Source organism: Canis lupus, chromosome 1 (genome assembly GCF_011100685.1).
Source record: "Canis lupus familiaris isolate Mischka breed German Shepherd chromosome 1, alternate assembly UU_Cfam_GSD_1.0, whole genome shotgun sequence".
Taxonomy (NCBI): Eukaryota; Metazoa; Chordata; class Mammalia; order Carnivora; family Canidae; genus Canis; species Canis lupus.
In genome coordinates this window covers 79,283,822-79,303,270 of record NC_049222.1, presented here as the reverse complement: position 1 = coordinate 79,303,270, position 19,449 = coordinate 79,283,822, and the positions used below count along the sequence as shown (strand labels likewise).

General features: G+C 46.2%; 1 protein-coding gene and 1 long non-coding RNA gene across 9 annotated transcripts in view; one reads left to right on the top strand and one right to left on the bottom strand.

The window, feature by feature from the left end:
* Positions 1 to 1,221: 1,221 nt before the first annotated feature.
* LOC119875910 (nuclear pore-associated protein 1-like) lies at positions 1,222 to 5,076 on the bottom strand. Its single transcript, XM_038525507.1, has one exon. The coding sequence runs from the start codon at positions 5,074 to 5,076 to the stop codon at positions 1,222 to 1,224; it is 3,855 nt and encodes a 1,284-aa protein (XP_038381435.1).
* Positions 5,077 to 5,952: 876 nt separating this feature from the next.
* LOC119875975 overlaps positions 5,953 to 19,449 on the top strand; it is a 151,065-nt gene continuing 137,568 nt past the window's right edge. For 5 of the 8 annotated variants that reach the window (XR_005354090.1, XR_005354093.1, XR_005354092.1 and 2 more), the window contains exons 1-3: positions 5,953 to 6,624; positions 11,411 to 11,543; positions 15,518 to 15,617. This is a non-coding gene — a long non-coding RNA (uncharacterized LOC119875975). The remainder of the gene's footprint in view (positions 6,625 to 11,410; positions 11,544 to 15,517; positions 15,618 to 19,449) is intronic. The other 3 variants (XR_005354095.1, XR_005354094.1, XR_005354088.1) reach the window with 3 other exon arrangements.

The window sequence follows — 19,449 nt, the reverse complement described above, 5'->3', positions numbered from 1 at the left end:
CAGTCGTGATGCCCTGGGAGGCTTGAAGCCCTGCCACCCTGCCGCCCGGCCTCCGTGCCGCCCTGCCGCCCTGCTGCCCTGCAGCCCTGCCGCCCTGCTGCCTTGCAGTCCTGCTGCCCTGTGGGACTTGCAGCCCTACCGCCCAGTTGCCCTGCAGTCCTGCCACCTTGGGAGGCTTGCAGCCCTGTCTCCCTGCTGCCCTGCAGCCCTGCTGCCCTGCTGACCTGCTGCCCTGCTGACCTGCTGCTCTGCTGCCCTGCAACACTGCCTCCCTGCTGCCCACACAGGTGATTTGATATTTTAGTGATTTAGATCAGAGCTGGGCTGATTATTGAAAAGGACCTGTTCTAGTGCGCTTAAGCAGCACAATAAATTCTAAGTCAACTGAAATTTCTAACACACATAGACAGAGCAGGCATGTATGTGCTCTTTTTCCATTTGCTTCTCCGGGCTCAAATCTGTCTTCTCTGGGTGAAGTGGGAACACGTAAGAAAGATTGGCCTAAGTCTAAACTAGGAAGGCACCCAAGAAAACATTTAAATAGTTTTAGAAAACTAAAATCGTAGGGTGGTTTCCTTTCACTCATCAAGGGTTATTCAACCTCTATTGAGGTCAGAGTCGGGGGAGAGGAGAGCAAAGCACAGAGGGTGGAGGCAAGGACGAGTCACCTCATCTCTCCCTCCTTGGGACCTTCCTTCCTCCTGGATTCCCATCCCTTACACTCAAAATGCAGATTTCAGGTTCTGTGTGTGCAGCCAGAACCTGTGGCTACTTCCACATTCCAGTCACTGAGACACGGAAAATTTGGCACAAAGTCTGGTTCAACCCACCCCACTCACATAGGTTCATTCTTTCTCTACTGCCGAGACAAAAAGACACACGAGCAAAGGCAGATTAGTGAGAACAAACTTTTATAGATATAGAAGTATATCTACGTAATCTGGGAAAGATAAGAGCCCATTGAGGGTCTGATACAGCAAAATCCATTTACTATGACACAGAATATGTGGGGGAATGTCTGTTCCGTAGAGGTTGAGATTCATGACAAAAGAAAGGAACCAGTTGGTGGCGGCTCCTAGACAGGCTATGAAGGTTCCCCAGCCATGCGCAGAGCACAGAACAGTGGACCAAGAACTTGCACACACAGCGCTGGCTCACCAAAGTCAGAGGGGTGCCCTGACTAGGGGCAGGCCCACGTGTTCCAAGAGTGGAGATTTCTCTCTAAAAGGCATGGCGGTAACCCCCATTGCACCACCAGTGCTGTGGCTTGCGGGGGTTCTGTGTGCTCTGTAGGAATGAGGGACCGTTATGATGTCCAGTCGCAGTAGGTACGGTGCTGTTCCCGGGAGCACCAGGGGCCTTAGACACAGGTAGGCCCCCAGGGGTCTGAGGGCGGTTGCCGATACAGAGGGCTGCCATCATAGACACGATGATGTTCTCATCTGTGCTTGCATCAGGTGGGCCCCCGGTATGCTGACATAAAGCAGGAATTCCAGGTCTTCCAGTCGTGGGAGTGATGTTGTTCCCCGCCTTCACACCACTTACCTGCTGGGCAGGTGGGCCCCGGGTGCCTGGCGGGAAGGTAGAACTAGAAGTGCATCGAAGCACTGAGATCTCGGTGCTGCTTCTTGCAACTAAAAGTGAGGTCGTGTGGCCAGGCAAGGCCCTGGTGCTCTGTAAGAGGGAAACACGCACGAGCTTGGACACACAGACCTTTGTGGTGGTGGCGTTTCCACACGGAGAAGTGCTGTGGCTTGGGGGGGGTCCTTCCCCGGATTTTGTTCTTCCTGGTGATCCTTGGGGGCACGTACTGGCAGTGGGCGCACCAGCGCCTCCAACAGGGGGAATGGTGGTGTTTCCCATCACAGTACCGCCTGTGATTTGGGCAGGTGGGCGCCTGGTGCCTGGATGGAAAGTGGCATGAGAAGCATGTCCCACTACTGGGACAGTACTAGCCCTTCCTATAGCAGCAGCTGGACTTCCATGCGATGGATTGGAGGCTATCTGACCAAGAGGACGAGCCGAAGGGGTGCTGGATGTCGCCTTCAGTCCAGCTCCAACGTTGAATGCTCCTGATGCCTGTGAGGGAATGGACCCTGGTGTGGACACATTAAGCCCATCCATGGGGATTGCAGGTCCCGCCAACATCTGTGTGTCTGTAGTGGTATCCGGGCGTGGTGAGCCACTCGGGACTGCAGGTCCCACAAAGGTCTGAGGGCCTGTGGTGTTAGGTTTTACTGGTGAGCGACTGGGGACTGCAGGCCCCACGACGGTCTGTGGGCCTGTCGTGGTACCCGTAACCGGTGAGCTACCGTTCCCAGTGCTAGGGATCCCAGTGGGACCTCCAAAGCCAGTCGTGGTAGCACGAGGAGTGTGGAGAATACCTGGCTGGTTACCAAAGGCCGTCTGCTTGTTGACAGTGGTGCCAAAAGGAGAGCCCGCAAACCCCGATTGCATTGTGGTCCCTCTGGGTGGCTGAGTTATAGGAGTGGCCAGGCCGACAGCCTGTGTTGGGGCAACTGTTTTTCCTAACAGGGAGGAATTGTTAGGCTGTTGCCCATTGTGACCTCCAATTGTGGGCTGAGAGGCGATTCCTGGGTTGGGATGCATCGGAACGGGGGTCTGTATGCTGGCCGACTTTTGAGGGAAACTGGTAGAGCCGTGGGCCAAGGCAGTGCTGCTGGTAGGTGGTGTGTTGCCAGAACCGGGACGTGCCTTGTAAAATGACGAGTGGTTCTTCTGGGACCCAGGGGGGGAGTGAAAGATGACAGCCCGGGAGGGAGATGTGGTATCCATGGCATCGGGGTCAGAGTGAGGGGCGATTCCTGGGTTAGGATGCATCGAAACGGAGGCCTGTATGACGGCTGACTTTTGAGGTAAAGTGGTAGAGCCATGGGCCAAGGCAGTGCTGCTACTGGGTGGTGTGTTGCCAGAAGCAGGAAGCGCCTTGTAAAGTGGCAAGCGGTTCTTCTGGGACCCAGGGCGGGTGTGGAAGATGACAGCCCGGGAGGGAGATGTGGTATCCATGGCATCGGGGTCAGAGTGAGGGTTGAGGTTTGCAGAGGTGCTGCCCACTGGAGTGGTGGTGGCTCCAGAACTCAGGTTGGGCAAGCCAGTGGCGATAGGAGCACCGGGAAGAAAAGCTGTTGGCTGCCTCCCAGCAAGAGTCCCATGTGTGGGCTGAGGGGTGATGTGGAGGCTGAAGAGTTGATCAGGAAGTGGGGTGGGGCCGGGGGCCATCGACGCAGGTAGACTGGCGGAGGCTGCAACTTTTGCAGGGCATCTGCGCTTCATACTGCGATGGCCCCGGGAACACGGAGGACAGCTCATGCTGGAGTGTGGGGGCGCGCGGACGATGACAGCCCGGGAAGGAGACGTAGTGTCCATGTCCACGACAGCAGGATTTGAAATAGGCTTGGAGGTCAAAGTAGATGACTTTGCTGCGATGGTAGAAGAAGTCGGTTTAGAGGTGCCAGGCCGGACTGCAACGACAGAGCTCCCTGTGGAGCGGCCTGGAAGAGGGGTCGTTAGGAAAAGAGGGGGAGAGTCTACACACATAGGGGTTGGGGATTCTTTTGCGCAGGAGGGTGGGTGTAAGGAGGTTGAGGTGCTCGAAGGTGTGGGGCGGTCAGAGGTCGGTGCTGTAGCCCTGCCTGGAGGAAGAGGACCTCCGCGAAGTGGAGTTTCCCTAATGGGGCTGGAAGTAAGGGCAGGAAGAGCATCAGCAGGAAGAGCAAGGGGAGGAGATTTCGGGACTCCGGGTCCTGTTTCCCGAGCACCAGGCTGTGTTGGGGAAGCCGGCGGGACAGAGAGGGTCGGGGGCCTGGCAGAAGGGTCAGCCGAGGCGGTGGGAGGAGCAGGGACTTGGGCAGCGGGAGCGGCCGCGGGCGGGGAGCCTGCAGCCTCCGAGGCAAGTGGCGGGGAGCAAGGGGCAGGCCGAGCGGCCCAGCAGCCTGCCGCGATCTTGGTTCTGTCCTTCAAGAGCTTGTTCCTCGGACACTCGGTGTTCGGCAAGGTGCCCAGGTTCTTGTCAAGAGCAAGGCAAGGAAGCTTCGGGGGTGCGGGCAAGTCCCCTCGATCCCACAGCAGTGGCAGTGGTGGCGGCAGTGGCAGACAGAGAGGCATGGCTATTTTCCGCTTGTTCTGCCTGCTGCTGGCACGTGCTGGTGGCAGAGGGCTCCGCGGTGACACGCCCGACGGCTTCTGAGCCTGCGTGTCCCTCCTCGACCCGCCCCGCGTGCTCTGCACAGGCCGATGGTCTCCAGCCTCCGCCTCCTCGGTGCACGTCCCCTGCGGCAAGGGGCAGCTTGGGCTTGGGCCCGAGAGCACCGCCGCATCCCTGTCGGCCTTCGCGAGGGCATCTCCCACGGGACCACGTGAAGAGGTGGCAACACGGCCTTCAGAGGAGGACCTCGGAGCCCTCGGGGTGCTGTCCCACGAGCTCTCTCCGGAGGGCACGAGACGTCGGTCCAGAGTTGCAGGGCTGGCTTGCCGGAGGCTGGGAACGCCACTGGTGCCCGGGGGCTCGGATGTCCAGGGTGTCCCCCCACTGCTCCGGGGGCGGCCACTCCCACCAAGAGCCTCGGTCTGTTCTCCGGGGTGCTCTGGGACCTTGTCCTCCGTCCCCTGTGGGCTGCAAAGGGGGCGGGGAGGGGATGGTACCTGACTGGCAGCCTTGGCTCCCTGTGCAGGTAGTGAATGCAGGCGCCTGAACGCGCGCCCCAGAGCAGGGATCCTCCCAGTCCTCGAGGGCCGGCACCCCAGGGAACTGCGCGCAGACAGCCCCGGTTGGCCCGGAGGGTCCCTCCAGTTCAGCACGGGGAGGAGGCCCAGAGGGGGGCCCGCGGCCTGAGGGAGCGGGTACCGCCTCCTGGGCTCCCCGTGGCAGCGAGCCGGTAGGGGCCTGCGATCCCGGGGGAATGGCCTGCGCCCAGAGCAGGGGGCAGGGGCAGGCACGGCAGGGTGGTCGCGGCCAGGACGGGCGGTGTCACAGGCAGGGGTGCCCAGCGGGCGGCTGCGGCCGGGCAGGGGCCGGCGGCGGGGAGGGCGAAGACACCTGCCAAGGAGGTTGCCCATGCAGGGCTAGCTGTGCGCCCCAGAGTCGCGAGCTGGAGCCAGACCTGAGAGGGTCTCCGAGGCGCCTGGCTCCTCTGCAGGTGCAGCACACCTGGGCCGCTGAGCGCTGCGCCCGGCCATTGTGAGGTGTCCCTAGAACACCTGCGGGAGCCGCCACTCCGGGGCCCCTCCCCGGGCAGGCAGTGGGCGGGGCTTGGGGCCGCGCCCACCAGCAGCCCGAGGTGGGCGGGGCCGCCACCCGGGGCGGGGCGGGGCGGGGCGGAGGCGGTTGAGCCCCAGCCTGGCAACCGCCAGCGTGGGGGAGGGGCGCGGCCTGGGACTGCAGGGGCCAGGCCCGGAGCACTCAGCCCCGAGGGTGTGCGTGGCCACCCTTCCCCGGGGAAGCCGAGGAAGGCGAGCTCAGGACCCCCCAAGGCCCAGAGGCGCTGACTGGCCTGCTTCCCCGAGGGCCTGCCCTGCAGCCCTGCTGCCCTGCAGCCAAGCCACCCTGCTCCCCTGCAGCCCTGCAGCCCTGCTGCCCTGCAGCCAAGCCAACCAGCTGCCCTGCGAGGCCTGCAGCCCTGCTGCCCTGGGAGGCTTGAAGCTTTGCAGCCCTTTGCCCTGAAGCCCGGCGGCCCTGCGAGGCCTACCGCCCTGGAGCCCTGCAGCCCTACAGCCCTGCGGCCCGGGAAGACATGCAGCCCCACTGCCCGGCTGCCCTGCAGTCCTGCTGCCCTGGGAGGCCTGCCTCACTGCCGCCCTGCTGTCCTGCTGCCCTGCTGCCCTGTAGCCCTGCTGCCCTGCTCTGCTGCCCTGCAACCCTGACTCCCTGCTGCCCAGCTGCCCGGCATCCAAGCCAACCAGCTGCCCTGCGAGGCCTGCAGCCCTGCCTCCCGGGGAGGCCTGGAGGCCTCCCGCCCTGCGGCCCTGCAGCCCTGACGTCCTGAGAGGCCTGCAGCCCTGACGCCCTGGGATGCTTGCCGCATTGCCGCCCTTTGCCCTGAAGCCAGGCGGCCCTGTGAGGCCTGCAGCCCTGATGCCCTGCGATGCCTGCAGCCCTGACGCCCTGGGAGGCTTGAAGGTTTGCAGCCCTTTGCCCTGAAGCAGGGTGGCCCTAGAGGCCTGCAGCCCTGATGCCCTGGGAGCTTGCAGCCCTGCAGCCCTGCCGCTCTTCAGCCCTTCTGCCCTGCTGCCCTGCATCCCTGATGCCCTGTTGCCATGCAGCCCTGTGAGGCCTGCCACCCTTCCACCCTGCTGCCCTGCCTCCCTGCAGCCCTGCTGCTCTGGTAGGCCTTCAGCCCTGCCGCCCTGCTGCCTGGCTGTTCAGCGACCCTGAGAGGCGTGCAGCCCTGCTGCGATGCTTCCCTACCGCCTTGCCACCCTGCTGCCCTGCAGCCCTTCCACCATGCTTCTCTGCAGTCCTACTGCCCTGCTGCCCTGCAGCGCTGCCACCCTGCGAGGCCTACAGCCCGGTCACCAGTGTCACCTACGCGGCCTTTAAGGTTTCTGAGCAGACACTGGACCCTGACCTGACTGGCGCTGCCTCCTCCGGCCCCCTCTCACTTGCAGGTAAGTTCTTTTCTTTATGGGAATTTGGCAAAACCACACCTAGAATGGACAGCGCTCGTTGGGTCATAGAGACGGTAGTGGCATAGCCTGTGTTCGAACCCAGCCTGACTCTCCCAGAGCTTTTCCTCAGGAGTGTGTGTTACCATTTTCTTAAAATTGATTTTTATTTTTCGTAGTTCTTAGGGTACTTAGCACGGAGCTATACTTAATACGAGCTCAAGCACTGCCCAATATTAGGTCTTCTTTTGTTCAATTGATAAATGGATCAGAGACCACACTGAGCTCTGGTCTTACAAGACAGAGGTCATGGACCAGCAGTCGTCAGCATAGCATCATCCCACATTTGTAATTCAGCCTTGCAGCTCCGATTTGGTCTTTGGTCTCCCTTGCAGGATCCAAATGTGTAAGATTCTATGTAAAAATTTCATGTAAATCTCTAAAGATTATATTGTAGATAAATTGTAATCTACCTGAAAGGGATGCACCAGTGGATTATTGCATATGGATTCGAGGCTGGTTTCTCTGGCCTCTAGGACTATGTCTAGTAAGGCATCTCATTCATGTCTAGAGAGCAAATACATCATTTATTGGAAGTTAATGGTGGAGCAATGTAATGAATGGATTAAAGTAAGATCCTTATCCGTCATTATGAGTAGGCCAGCCAGGTTCGCCCTTCACCTCACATTGTTGGCAGCCACATGCAATTCGAGAAATTCTTACGCCCAAGAGAGGACACATACTCTTGGGCCTCTGGCAAGGGAAACATGTTTTATTGCCTAGGAGGTGGAAGCTTCAGCATGACGAGGAAGAGTTTGAAAATCCTCAAACACGGGGCTTTACCTAGTTTGAATCTTGTTTCTTTGGCTTACATCATTGAAGTGTTTTCTCTCTCACGGGGCTGATGTTGCATTTTAGGAATATGACATGCAGAAGTTTCAGAACCAAGAATCCTACCGACCAGTAAAAAACATATATGTACATTTTTAAATGTCATATATTTATCTTTTATACTTAGAATAGCATTGGACATAATTCATATGTACAAAGTTAGTTTTAGCGTTCTGTTGAAGAGATTCCTTTTAGGCATGTTAGAGCAAATTCGGACTTCCATCCCCAACACATTTTGAGGTTGGTTTCAACCAGACTCACGTTCTGTTGGAAAAAAGGAGAAACGTTAGAAGCCCTTTCTAACCTCTCTAGGAGAGAAATGATTTACAGCTATGACATTTAGCCATAATTCTTTGATATCATTTGGGAAGAGTTCAATAAGGAACAGTTTCTTGATTTTGTTTGAACAAAAATAGCAAGCTTGTACAAATTTTGGGCAAAGATTTCTTATAGGAACTCTGAAAAAGGTGGTCATGTCAGACGTATGTGAAAACAATAAATTACAGTCATATTAGTTCCATCTCCCTTTTTTTTTTTTTCTCAAGGAGGGAAATTTAAACATATAAGAGTTAGTATTTCAGGACAATAAAGGAAATTTGGACAAGGATATCCCAGAAAAACCTACCTCCTCATTTTTCTTGCCAAATGAGACGGGAGGGACAGGGTGCTTTTTTGAAATAAAGACCATGCTCTTATTTGTCCTTGTAAATCAAAATAATAGTAGGTGACAAGTGGTTACTCTGAGATAATTTGGCTTGGCGGGAGCAAACATGTTGAGACAGAATTCGTCAAGGCAAAATATTGTTTTAAAAATGATTAATTTCATCATTAATTAAAATATTTTAATAATAACAGCAATTTATCGTTGCCAGGAAGATTACCTCTCGTCTGACAGTTTATACAGCGCAATCTCTGATTACAGCAAATGAAGCCATAGGCGGGCAGCCTTGATGGGATCTGTGGTAGTGGCAGTGAGCCATAGCTAACCACCTGTGTTTGACCACTCATCCCCTGTTCCCTTGTCTTCCTCACCAACAACCCATTGTAATTCATACAGAGTTAATATGGAGGGCAGACTGAATGATCCATGGAGCTCGTTAAATGAACTTTTATTCCCTAAAATACCTTTTGTCCCCTTGTTTACAGCCCACCTCTTCTCTCTTCTCTTTATTATAACCAAGGCTCAGCAGAAGCAAACTGGCTTTGTGCAGCTCCTTCTTAGGTGGTCTTTTCTTGGTCATTTTATCACTCCTACATTTCACTTTTTCACTTTTTCACTTTCATTTCACTATAAATGTATCAAAACCTTTCTGTAGTGGATGACTTCCCCAGTCTCTTGGCATTGATTGCTTTCATTTTGGAATTTCTATGCTTTGTTAAATATGGTGTCAAAAGGAACAGAAAGTAAATATGTTTTTCTGGTCTGCCATCTTGAACTGAAAATACCTGTTGAATTTAGCACTCAGTATTCCCATGGGGGTGGAGGGAACAACCTCAGAATTCACAGATGTAACATTCAAGACTTCAACTTTTCTTGAGAAATCACTAAGGATTTAGCATGTAGTAATTTCTCCCCCCCCCCTTTTTTAAAAGGTTTTATTTATTCATTATGAGAGACATAGAGAGGCAGAGACACAGGCAGAGGGAGGAGAAGCAGGCTCCATGCAAGGAGCCCAATGTGGGACTTGATCCTGGGAATCTGGGATCACGCCCTGAGCCAAAGCCAAACGCTCAACTGCTGAGCCACCCAGTTGTCCCAGGATGTAGTAATTTCTAATGGGAAAATAATACCTATTTTCATGATAACATGAGATGATGAACATGAAAATCCTTTGTAAAGTTTAAAGCTCTATAAAACTGTTTTTTATTATTTTTTGCTATTTCATTGTGCCTGAACCTGGTTTCTGACATTGCTTATGTGAGAAAATGCCTTCTCGTTTTACCGTTTCAAAAAATAGACCGTAGTTTTCAGTAGCTCAATGAAAATGACATTGTTCTTCAAGGTTAGGGGTAAAGACACAAATGTTCCTTGACACGTATCACTTCATAATATTTTCAGCAACTAAGTTACTCACGTATTCCTCCTTCCAGGTTTGTTGAGGACCTACCACCAGCCAGAGGCTTTATATTAGGTGTTGGAAATATTTTCCAGGTTTTAAGTATTTTAGGCTCTTTGGGCCATGTGCAGTTTCTGTAGCTTCTTCTCCTTCTCCAACAACTTCTCAAAATTGAAGAACCATTATTATCTCGTAGATCCTACAAGAACAGGCTGAGAACCCAGTTTGACCAGGGGACTGTTATTTGCTAACCCCTGCCCTACACCTTCACTGAGTAGAAGGCACATCTTTTTTTCTTATTATTATTTATTTATTCATGAGAGACACAGAGAGAGAGGCAGAGACATAGGCAGAGGGAGCAGCAGGCTCCCAGCAGGTAGCCTGATGTGAGACTTGATCCCAGGACCCCGGGATCACAACCTGAGCCAAAGGCAGATGCTCAACATCTGAGCCACTGAGGTGTCCCAGAAGGTCATCTTTAGAAATTCACTTCTTTAAACCAGTCATCGGTTTTCCTGATCTTGTCTTTACTCCCCTTCAGTCTCTGATAACATGGCATCCCGAGAGCTTCTGTTAAAACATAGTTCAAACCGTATCACTTAAATGTCTTTAGTTGCTCACTCAAGGCAAAAACCAAAGTCCTCAAAATGCCCCTACAGCCCTAGGCCTCCCAACTTCCTTTCTGAGTTCATTTCCTTCTTCTCTACACTTTGCTCACTGTGGCCTCCGCACACTGAGATTCTTTCTGTTCCTTGACTATTCCAGGTACGTTCTTGCCTCTCTGCGGGTAACATTCAGTCCGCAGATATGTACATTGCTGACCTGCCCATCCTGGTGGGACAATTATAGTGTTTATCAAGTTTTTATATTAGTAGACTCAGTTTTTGTGATACAATATTATAGAAAGGATTAAATTATACTCCATTTTTTCATGGCATATGATTTCGTTTGGAAAATCTTTGAAATCTCTAAAACCTGGAGGCCAGGAATCAACATAGTAAATTATAAGAGAATCCGTAGCTCCTTGAACTTTTGGTAGTAACTCCTGAGAGCAAAGGAAAATAGTCACAGGAATTGTCAGTTGTTATTTGGAGCTTTAATTTCAGAAGTCCTAGATTCATACATTGGGAAGGGACCTCAGAAATGTGGATGGAGGGTCTGAGAAGACCTTTTGTTCCTGAACAGTGAGGATGACTCTTTAATGATTTATAGTTTTTCTGGAAGTTGCCTGAGGTAACTCTATTTCATTTGGCAAAACAGTGGCTGGTCTTTCCTCTAAATTAGAGGTCAAGATGTAATAATTCTTGCAAAATTTCTCCAATTATTTCAATTTATTCCAAAAACTCTTTGATCTTACCAACCTCTTTTACTTGAAATACCTCAAAATATTTGTAGTTCAGACTTGGTGTTGTAGCTCTCTGAAAGCTTGACCCAAGTACTATATCTTGCTGGGCTTTCAAAAGCTTCAGGGAACTCCAAAGTATTAAACCACTGAATGTCATGTGGTCCTGGGTATTTAGAGCTGCTCTATTACTTATCAGCCATGTGACTTTGAGCAAGTGGTGAAACTTCTCTAAAGCCTTAGCTTCCTCATCTGTAAAGTCAGGAAGTTAGCACCAATGTGTATAATACTATTATGAAAATTAGGTGAAGTAGGTGTGCAGTGACTGTGGTAAGCATTTAGTAATAGAAACAGCAACTTGTTCTCTGTTCCTTAGGATGGTCTTACAAGTATAATCAATCAAACTGACACCTTTGTGAGATGATAAGGTCCTTGGATAGCGAAAAACCAATTTCCAGCTGATTAATTCTTTTTTCCATAATTCTGCTTTGGGATTAAGAGAGAAGAGATTTGGAAAGAATCTCCAGGAATCTCCACAGTCCTCTAGAACGTGTCTGCCTTTGGTCGGGTGTGCCGTGTATTGGGAGGATGTGGATTAAGAATCCTGCAATCCTGGTGTAACTCTGATACTGGTGAGTTATCTCCAGCTAGCATTAATTATTCTATTTTAAATGTATAGCTTTGCTTTGCTTTCCTTTCTTTTTCTTTTTCTTCTCTTTCTCCTCTCTTTTTGATAGTCTACCTTTTTCTTTTGTTTTGGGGTTTTTTCTTTGTTTGTTTGTTTTTCTCTAGAGCTTAGTAAATAAAGTATGGATTTACATATCTGAATGGATTCATTCAAATTCTTACCCTGCCCTTGGCCAGCAGTTATTCAACCTTTCTGTAGATCAGTATACTCATTTGAAATATAGAATGTTAAAACATCTAATAAAACACGTGAAGTACTAGCATATTATAATAATAGTTATTGCCTTTATCCACAAATATTGCAATGCTCAAAATATGAATGTTCCAAAATCATTCAGTGACCTCAAGGCAATCTTGTGATATTTTCTCTGTGCTCCTCAGTATTCTTCTTTAAATTCTTTTCTTCTTTATCTCCTTTATGTCTCTCTCTCTATATCTCTCTCTCCCTATCTTTCATCATACCTTCTTCTTTCTCCATATTCCCCCAATCATCTGCTTTGAAGATCTCCTCTATGAAGACTTTCCTGATTCTATAGGCAAGATTTAATCTGAGTGCCCTCTCTTTATTCTCCCCTACTATTCAGTGGATACCTTTATCTTGAGACTTATTTTAATGAAAATTTCTATTTATACATGTCTTTGAAACACAAACTGCAAACTATTTGATAGTAACTATCATGGCCATTGTGGGCACATCTTAAATGTGTGTCATATTAATTTTTGCGTGTCATCTGCCCTCTCCTCACATCTTTCCTCTTCCTTTCCTCCCTTACCTTGTCTTGTTGTTTTTCTACTTTCCTTTTGGGTTTTCTATCCCTGCATACTCTTTCCCATTGCATCTGTCATTCTTGTTTTATTTTCTTTCTGACTCCACTATGATGGCCAAACAAAATCATCTTTAGTACTCCTGTGGTCTCCACTTTCCTTGCCCTCTGCACTGCTATCCACAAGTTCTTAGAAAATATTCTTGGATGTCTTCTTCACTTCCTATCATATGCATTTACTTCATGACCATTTCAGAACATTTGAAAGGTAGTTGGGAATTTATTTTTAAAAGATAACTTTAATTAGTTTTCTTTTACTGCAGACATAAGACTTTTTTTCCTGTTTGACTATGCTTAAATCTAGGAGTACTCTAACTCACTGATCCTCCTTACCCTCATATCCAGGCAAAAGAACCTGCAAAATCTTAGTCCTTTTTAATACTTGAATTTGTCAAAACGTAAGAGAAATAATTTTGCCCAAGCTTACCAGAGAATAGAGATGCCACAGGTAGAGATTTAGTCCAACTTTATACTGGACTCCAAATTGAATTGGGTGCTAAGTAACCATTAACTCACTTGAATATGCCAGGAGAGGGAGACCTTGGAACAAATTGACAGGTTAATCCTAGAGAAGCAGCTTCATCATTTCCCCATGTAGCTGATAAACCTCATTCAATTAACTTAAATAACATGAATGATGGATTTCCCTCTGTATATAAATTGAGAGTTTTCTAAAGGGGTTTTTCCCCTTGAAATAACTCCTGACTACTATCTCTCTTAGTCACTGCAACAGGAAAGGATGAATAAGCAACATATTTTCTCAGTAGCAGTGGAGCTATTTTCCTGGTATTCTACAAAATCTCAGAATTATTAATCGAAAAGATAGATCTGCCAGTATCTGATTTTCTTATCTTTTGTCAATGTAAACTATCCAATCTGTGAAGGTCTCAGTTTCCTCACCTGGGATATGATGTGGATAAACTGGCTAATATTCAAGACCGTTCCAATTTTAATATTCCCTGGATATGAGAGCTAAGCCAAACACAATGACTTGTTTAATAATTAAACTGGTCCTGTCAGAGATCAAACATTCATATCCATATATATTGCGGTGCATTGACTTTTTACAGTACCCAAAGTAACACAATACCTTCACACAGAATTAAGGCCACTGTGGTATGGTTTTAGGATTTTCTGTTTTCTTAGACAGGGAATGTAGATCCATGGGTTTCTTTCTCTGCCTTTTGAGTAATACAGGCCTTTCCTTATCTCTTGAATCTTAAAAGATGGGTAGGATTTTGCCAAGTGGAGGTTAGGTGGGGCATTCCATGTGTAAGGGGCAATGTGAGCAAAGGCAGAGGGAAGAATGGATTTGGAGATTTTACATGAGAGAAGCATTTCACCATCTCTCTCCTGCAGAACATTGGTTTTAAATGATATTAACACATTTCTGAGGCAAAAACATTTGGGAAAAGCTGTATACCAAATATCCCTTTATAAGATTCAACTTACACGTTGTTGCAGTATAGACTCAGAAGTTTTGAATGAAAGAATTGATTTAACTTTGTTTAATTCAGTTTTACTCAAATTTGCTTTACAACTGAACCTGTTTCTCAGAGCAAAGCCCCAATCAACTAAGAGAACTGTGTTTTGTGGAAGGCCAATTTGAGAAATGCTGAGACAGAACATAGGGTATTTCTGTGCTGGGATGGCCATGTAATTTCTCCTCTCATAATGCTTCACCATTTAATCCCCTAACATTTATCACTTTGCAAGAATAAAAGCCTTGGGCTTTTATTTGACTCATTGTGCCCCTAAAGAAGCTCAGGAATTCTGGTGGCTTCATCTCTCATGTGGTTACTGAGAGCTCTGAAGTATGTTTCATGGTTCTGGGCACTGACTACTCATTTCCTTTTGATTCCTTTCCTCTTGATTCCTTTCCTCTGACTTCAAACTTCTCATGAATGTGAGCTAATTGTTTTCTTAACCTGTAATGTCAAAACCAGCTACCTCTCAGGTGCACAGTCTTATGGTTATAAGATGCAGTATTAAGTAAGGTGACATGTGTACAAACGTAGCTCAGGGACTGACACATAGCACATGCTCGATAAAACTCTATTTCCTTTCTTTGTTCAAAAGTGTCCAAACACTGCCAAACTTCTTAGAGTCATCTAATTTATCTAGCTCATCCAACCATCCAAAGTTTATCTTTTTTCTTACTCATATTTCCCCTTATTTCCAATAGTGACATTCTATTCCATGGCGAGCACATTCTAAATTATTACTAGATTCATATCTTGGCTATTCCTTGACTCTAGTTTTCCTCATTCAACTGACAGCCTCATTATCCTAATGGATTTTTTAAAGGTAAAAATAGAAACAATAAGCACTGACTGCACTGATCATAAGTGAATTTTTACATCTTTATACACCCAAGTATTTGACACCAGATCAGGTATTTCTAGCACCCTAAAAATGCCCTGTCACCTCTTCCCACTCTATATTCCTCAGAAGCCACCCCTATACTGACCTCTATCACCACACACCATCTAATGGAAATACACAGCATGCATTCTCTTGTGTCTGCTATCACGGCACATATCAAGTATATCAGTGGTTTGTTTCTTTTATAGTGTATCCCTAATTACTTAAAACCGAACATACAGTATCAAGGCACCACTGATTTCCAAGTATTATTACACTGATCTACACCTTCGGAGACATTTCACAGTCTCTGTCTTTCTACTTACTTCCTCCTCTGTCTAATCCTCTTTCACATAACCAACTTCTCCCAGTCTTGCTGCCACTATTCCCCAATCCACACCACTGCCCTGATTAGCCAGGTTCACTCCTTGGTTTCATAACCATCTGTTCTCGTTCCTGACACTACTTTTCCCTGCCTTCAAGGCTCTTTGTTCTCCTTCCTACATATCTGTTTAAGACTCATCTCAGACCCTACTTCTTCTCTATGTCAGTGCTTTTTTGGAATTCTTCTCTAATAACCTCCCATAGCAAATGTAATCTGTGCCCCTGATCTGGTAATTAATTACCCACTATTCCTATCGATTAGTGTTTGCTTTCCATACATGTTACTATTGTTCACAAAAGCAGATTTTAATGACCTGAACCAAAAACAATGTCATTTTCTTTTTCAGTGCAAGGATCTGTGATACTAAATTAAATTAAGCTGCTTTTCCCTCACTTGTCATTTGCCCTCAGCGCTTGTCAAACATAAAGCACAAATAAAACTTATTGGTAAGTAGATTTTCCAGTCCTTGGTTCTGGTTTCTAGGTTGAAGCTGTACTTCTGCCGTGCTAATGGCTACTCTTGTTATTGTCACACAACTCGGGAATTAGCTAAATCATTACAAATTGAGAAACAGAGAAGATATTATAGGAAAACCAGGTGGATATCCCAAGCTTAGACCCAGAGGAGAGGTGTTCTGTGAGTCAATGGGACTCATACTTAAAGATTTGCTCTTCCAATTTTCCATTGTTACTAAGATAGGAATATGCAAATATATTATTAATATTTAACAGTATTGGAAAGAGAGGCAGGGAGGGAGAATGTGCTTTGAAGGTTTTGTGGAACTTATGAACAATTATGATTGGATGGAGAAAAAGAGGAAACAAGAGCAACAGCCCACAAATGAGCTCAGAGAAAGAGAGAAGAGCTCATCTGGTGGAAGAGCAAGTAGAGAGGGTTGCCCTACAGAATTTCAGAAAACCTCCACAACCTGAGCAGTGTTGGCAGAAGGCAAATTAAAGGGTCTTGGGAAATGCTGCAAAATCCTCCCACAGAGAAAGTTGTTACAGTATTCATCGTCTAGCTCCTCCTGACATGCAGACATTTATTAGGGTGAAGTTAAGTTTTTGTTGTGTGGATTTCTTATTTGGGCAATTGGGTCAACTCAAAAAAGGCCAACTTAGACTACCAGAGTAAACAAGAAGAAAAATAAAAAGAACAACTCACTCATCAGTTATTTTTCCCCAATATATGTAGCCTCCCTGATAACACATTAGCTACTTCCTACTGATAACACAGAAACTAGATAAAACAGTCAAGTAAACAAGTCCCTATAGAAATTGAATTAATACAGAAAGTTTTAAAAAAGGCCAAAAACACTTTAAACATAAAACTTTAAATTTCATTCCCAGGAAAAATTGAGGTGATAGTTCAATAATGAAATAAGATCAGGTAAGAGCTGAGAGAGTTTAGCTAAGCTGGATCAAGTAAGAGAACATCTGTTTGCAGGCATCAGAATATTAGAGAAAAGCAAAAGACATATGGGCCAAATTCAGGAGAGAAGGGAAACACAGGCACAAGCTTGATATTTGTGACAGCTTTTCTCCTGGGCATTCACGGATTCAAAACTACAGCCTAGGGGCTGAGAAGCCAAGTAGTTGAAAAGACAGCAAGCACTGAAGCCCAATGGCAAGAGCTGAAGCAAAAAGCAATGGCTAAGACACTGACAAGCAGGGATAACAATGAGGTTCAAATCCCAACAAGGAAAAGGGTACTGGGGAACAGGGGGGAATCAGACTTTTAAGTGGTAATCCCAGGGGCCACACCCTAAATAGATCTCCTAAATAGATCAGCCTTCACAAAGATAGAAGCCAGCTTTGAATGAGCTCAAACTAAGAATGGACTAAGGTTATCAGTCTCTGTAAAAGCTCTGCCATAAGCAAAAAATAAAATAAAATAAAATAAAATAAAGTAAAAGTTAATCTACTCAAGGAAAACAGAACAACTGGAATGTAAGTATCTCTATAGTTTTCTAAAATTAAGCCCAGTATTCAATAATATAAAATATTATTGTATATTTATATGGTATATAATATATATATACACACACATATATTCCTTGACATTCCAGGAAAAAAACAAAATGATCAAAAACTAAGGAAAAATAGAAACCTCACACAGCATGGTGAGATCTTGGACATTCTGGATATATATGATTTTTTTAAAGTTTTTATTTAAATGCCAGTTAGTTAACATACAGTGTCATATTAGTTTCAGGTGTAGAATTTAATGATTCGTGACTTACATACAATATCCGGTGCTCATCACAGCAAGTGCACTCCTCAATCCCCATCCTCTATTCAACTCATCCCCCACCTACCTCCCCTCCAGTAACCCTCAGTTTGTTCACTGTAGTTAAAGAGTCTTTCTTGATTTCCCTTTTTCCCACCCTAAGTTTATTTGTTTTTCTTCTTAAATTCTACATATGAGTGAAAACATGGTATTTCTCTCTCTGACTGACATATCTCACTTGGCATAACACTCTAGCTCCGTCTACATTGTCGCAAATGGCAAGATTTCATTCTTTTGGATGGCTGAGTAATATTCCATTTTATATATATATATACCACATCTTCTTCACCCATTCATCAGTTGGTGGACATTTGGGCTCTTTTCATAATTTGGCTATTGATAATGCTGCTATAAAATATAATCTTCTCTCTGTTGTTCAGCTTGTGCCTTTGACTTTGGATTGTTTATTTGAGATTTTTCTTGCTTCTTTTTTTTTTTTTTCTTGCTTCTTGAGGTAGGCCTGTATTGCTATATACTTTCCTCTTTTTACTGCTTTTGCTATATCCCAAAGATTCAGACTATCATGTTTTCATTTTCATTGTTTCCATGTATTTTTAAATTTCTTCTTTGATTTTCAAGTTGACCCGTTCCTTGTTTAGTAACATGTTGTTTAACCTCTATGTATTTGTGGTACTTCCAGATTTTTTCATATGGTTGACTTTGAGTTTCATAGCATTGTGGTCAGAAAATAAGCATGGTGCAATCTCAGTCTTTTTGTACTTGAGGCCTGATTTGTGACCTAGTATGTGGTCTATTCTGGAGAATGACTCATGTGCACCTGAAAAGAACATGTATTCTGCTGCTTTAGGATGGAATGTTCTGAATATATCTGTTAAGCCCATCTAGTCCAGTCTGTCATTCAAAGTCATTGTTTCCTTGTTGATTTTCTGCTCAGATGATCTGGCCATTGATATAAGTGGGGTGTAAAAGTCCCCTACTGTTATTGTACTATTATCAATGAATTCCTTTATGTTGTCATCGTTTTATATATTCGGATACTTCCATGTTGGGGGCATAAATATTTACAATTGTTGGATATTCTTGTTAGATAGTCCCCTTTATTATGAGATAGTGCCTTTCTTCATTTCTTGTTACAGTCTTAGGTTTAAAATCTAGTTTGTCTAAGTATTGCTACTCTGGCTTTCTTTTGATGTCCATTTGCATGATAAATGTTTCTCCAACCTCTCACTTTCAGTCTTCAAGTGTCTTTGGGTCTAACATGAGTCCATTGTAGACAGCATAGAGATGGGTCTTGGTTTTCATCTCTTCTGACACCCTATGTCTTTTGATTGGAGCATTCTGTCCATTTACATTCAGAGTTATCGATAGATACGTATTCAGTGCCATTTTATTACTTGTTTGGTCATTGTTTCTGCGGATTTTCTCTGTTCTTTTTCCGTCTTTATCACTTTTGTTTTTTCCCCTCCACTCAAAGAGTACCCTTTACTATGTCTTGCTAGGCTAGTTCAGTGGTCACAAATTCCTTTAGTTTCTGTTTGTTCTGAATTCTGAATCATAGCCTTGCTGGATACAATATTCTTGGCTGCATATTTTTCCCATTCAACCTGTTGAATATATATATCATGCCACTCCTTTCTGGCTTGCCAAGTTTCTGTTGAGAGATCTACACCTAGCCATATAGGTCTTTCCCATAAGTCAGGGACTTCTTTTGTCTTGCTGCTTTAAGAATTTTACTTTATTGCTATATTTTGCAAATTCAATTATAATACATCTTGGCATTGGCCTCCTTTTGTTGATTTTGATGGGAGTTCTCTGTGTCTCCTGGGTCTGGATGCCTGTTGGTGCCTGTTTCTTTCCCCAGGTTAGAGAAGTTTTCATCTATAATCTCCTCAAATTTTCTGCCCCCTTTTTCCTCTCTTCATCTGAGACTCCTGTGATATGAATGTTATTATGTCTGATGGAGTCACTGAGTTCTTTAAGTCTATTTTCATGGTCCATAATCTTCTCTCTGTTGTTCAGCTTCAGTAT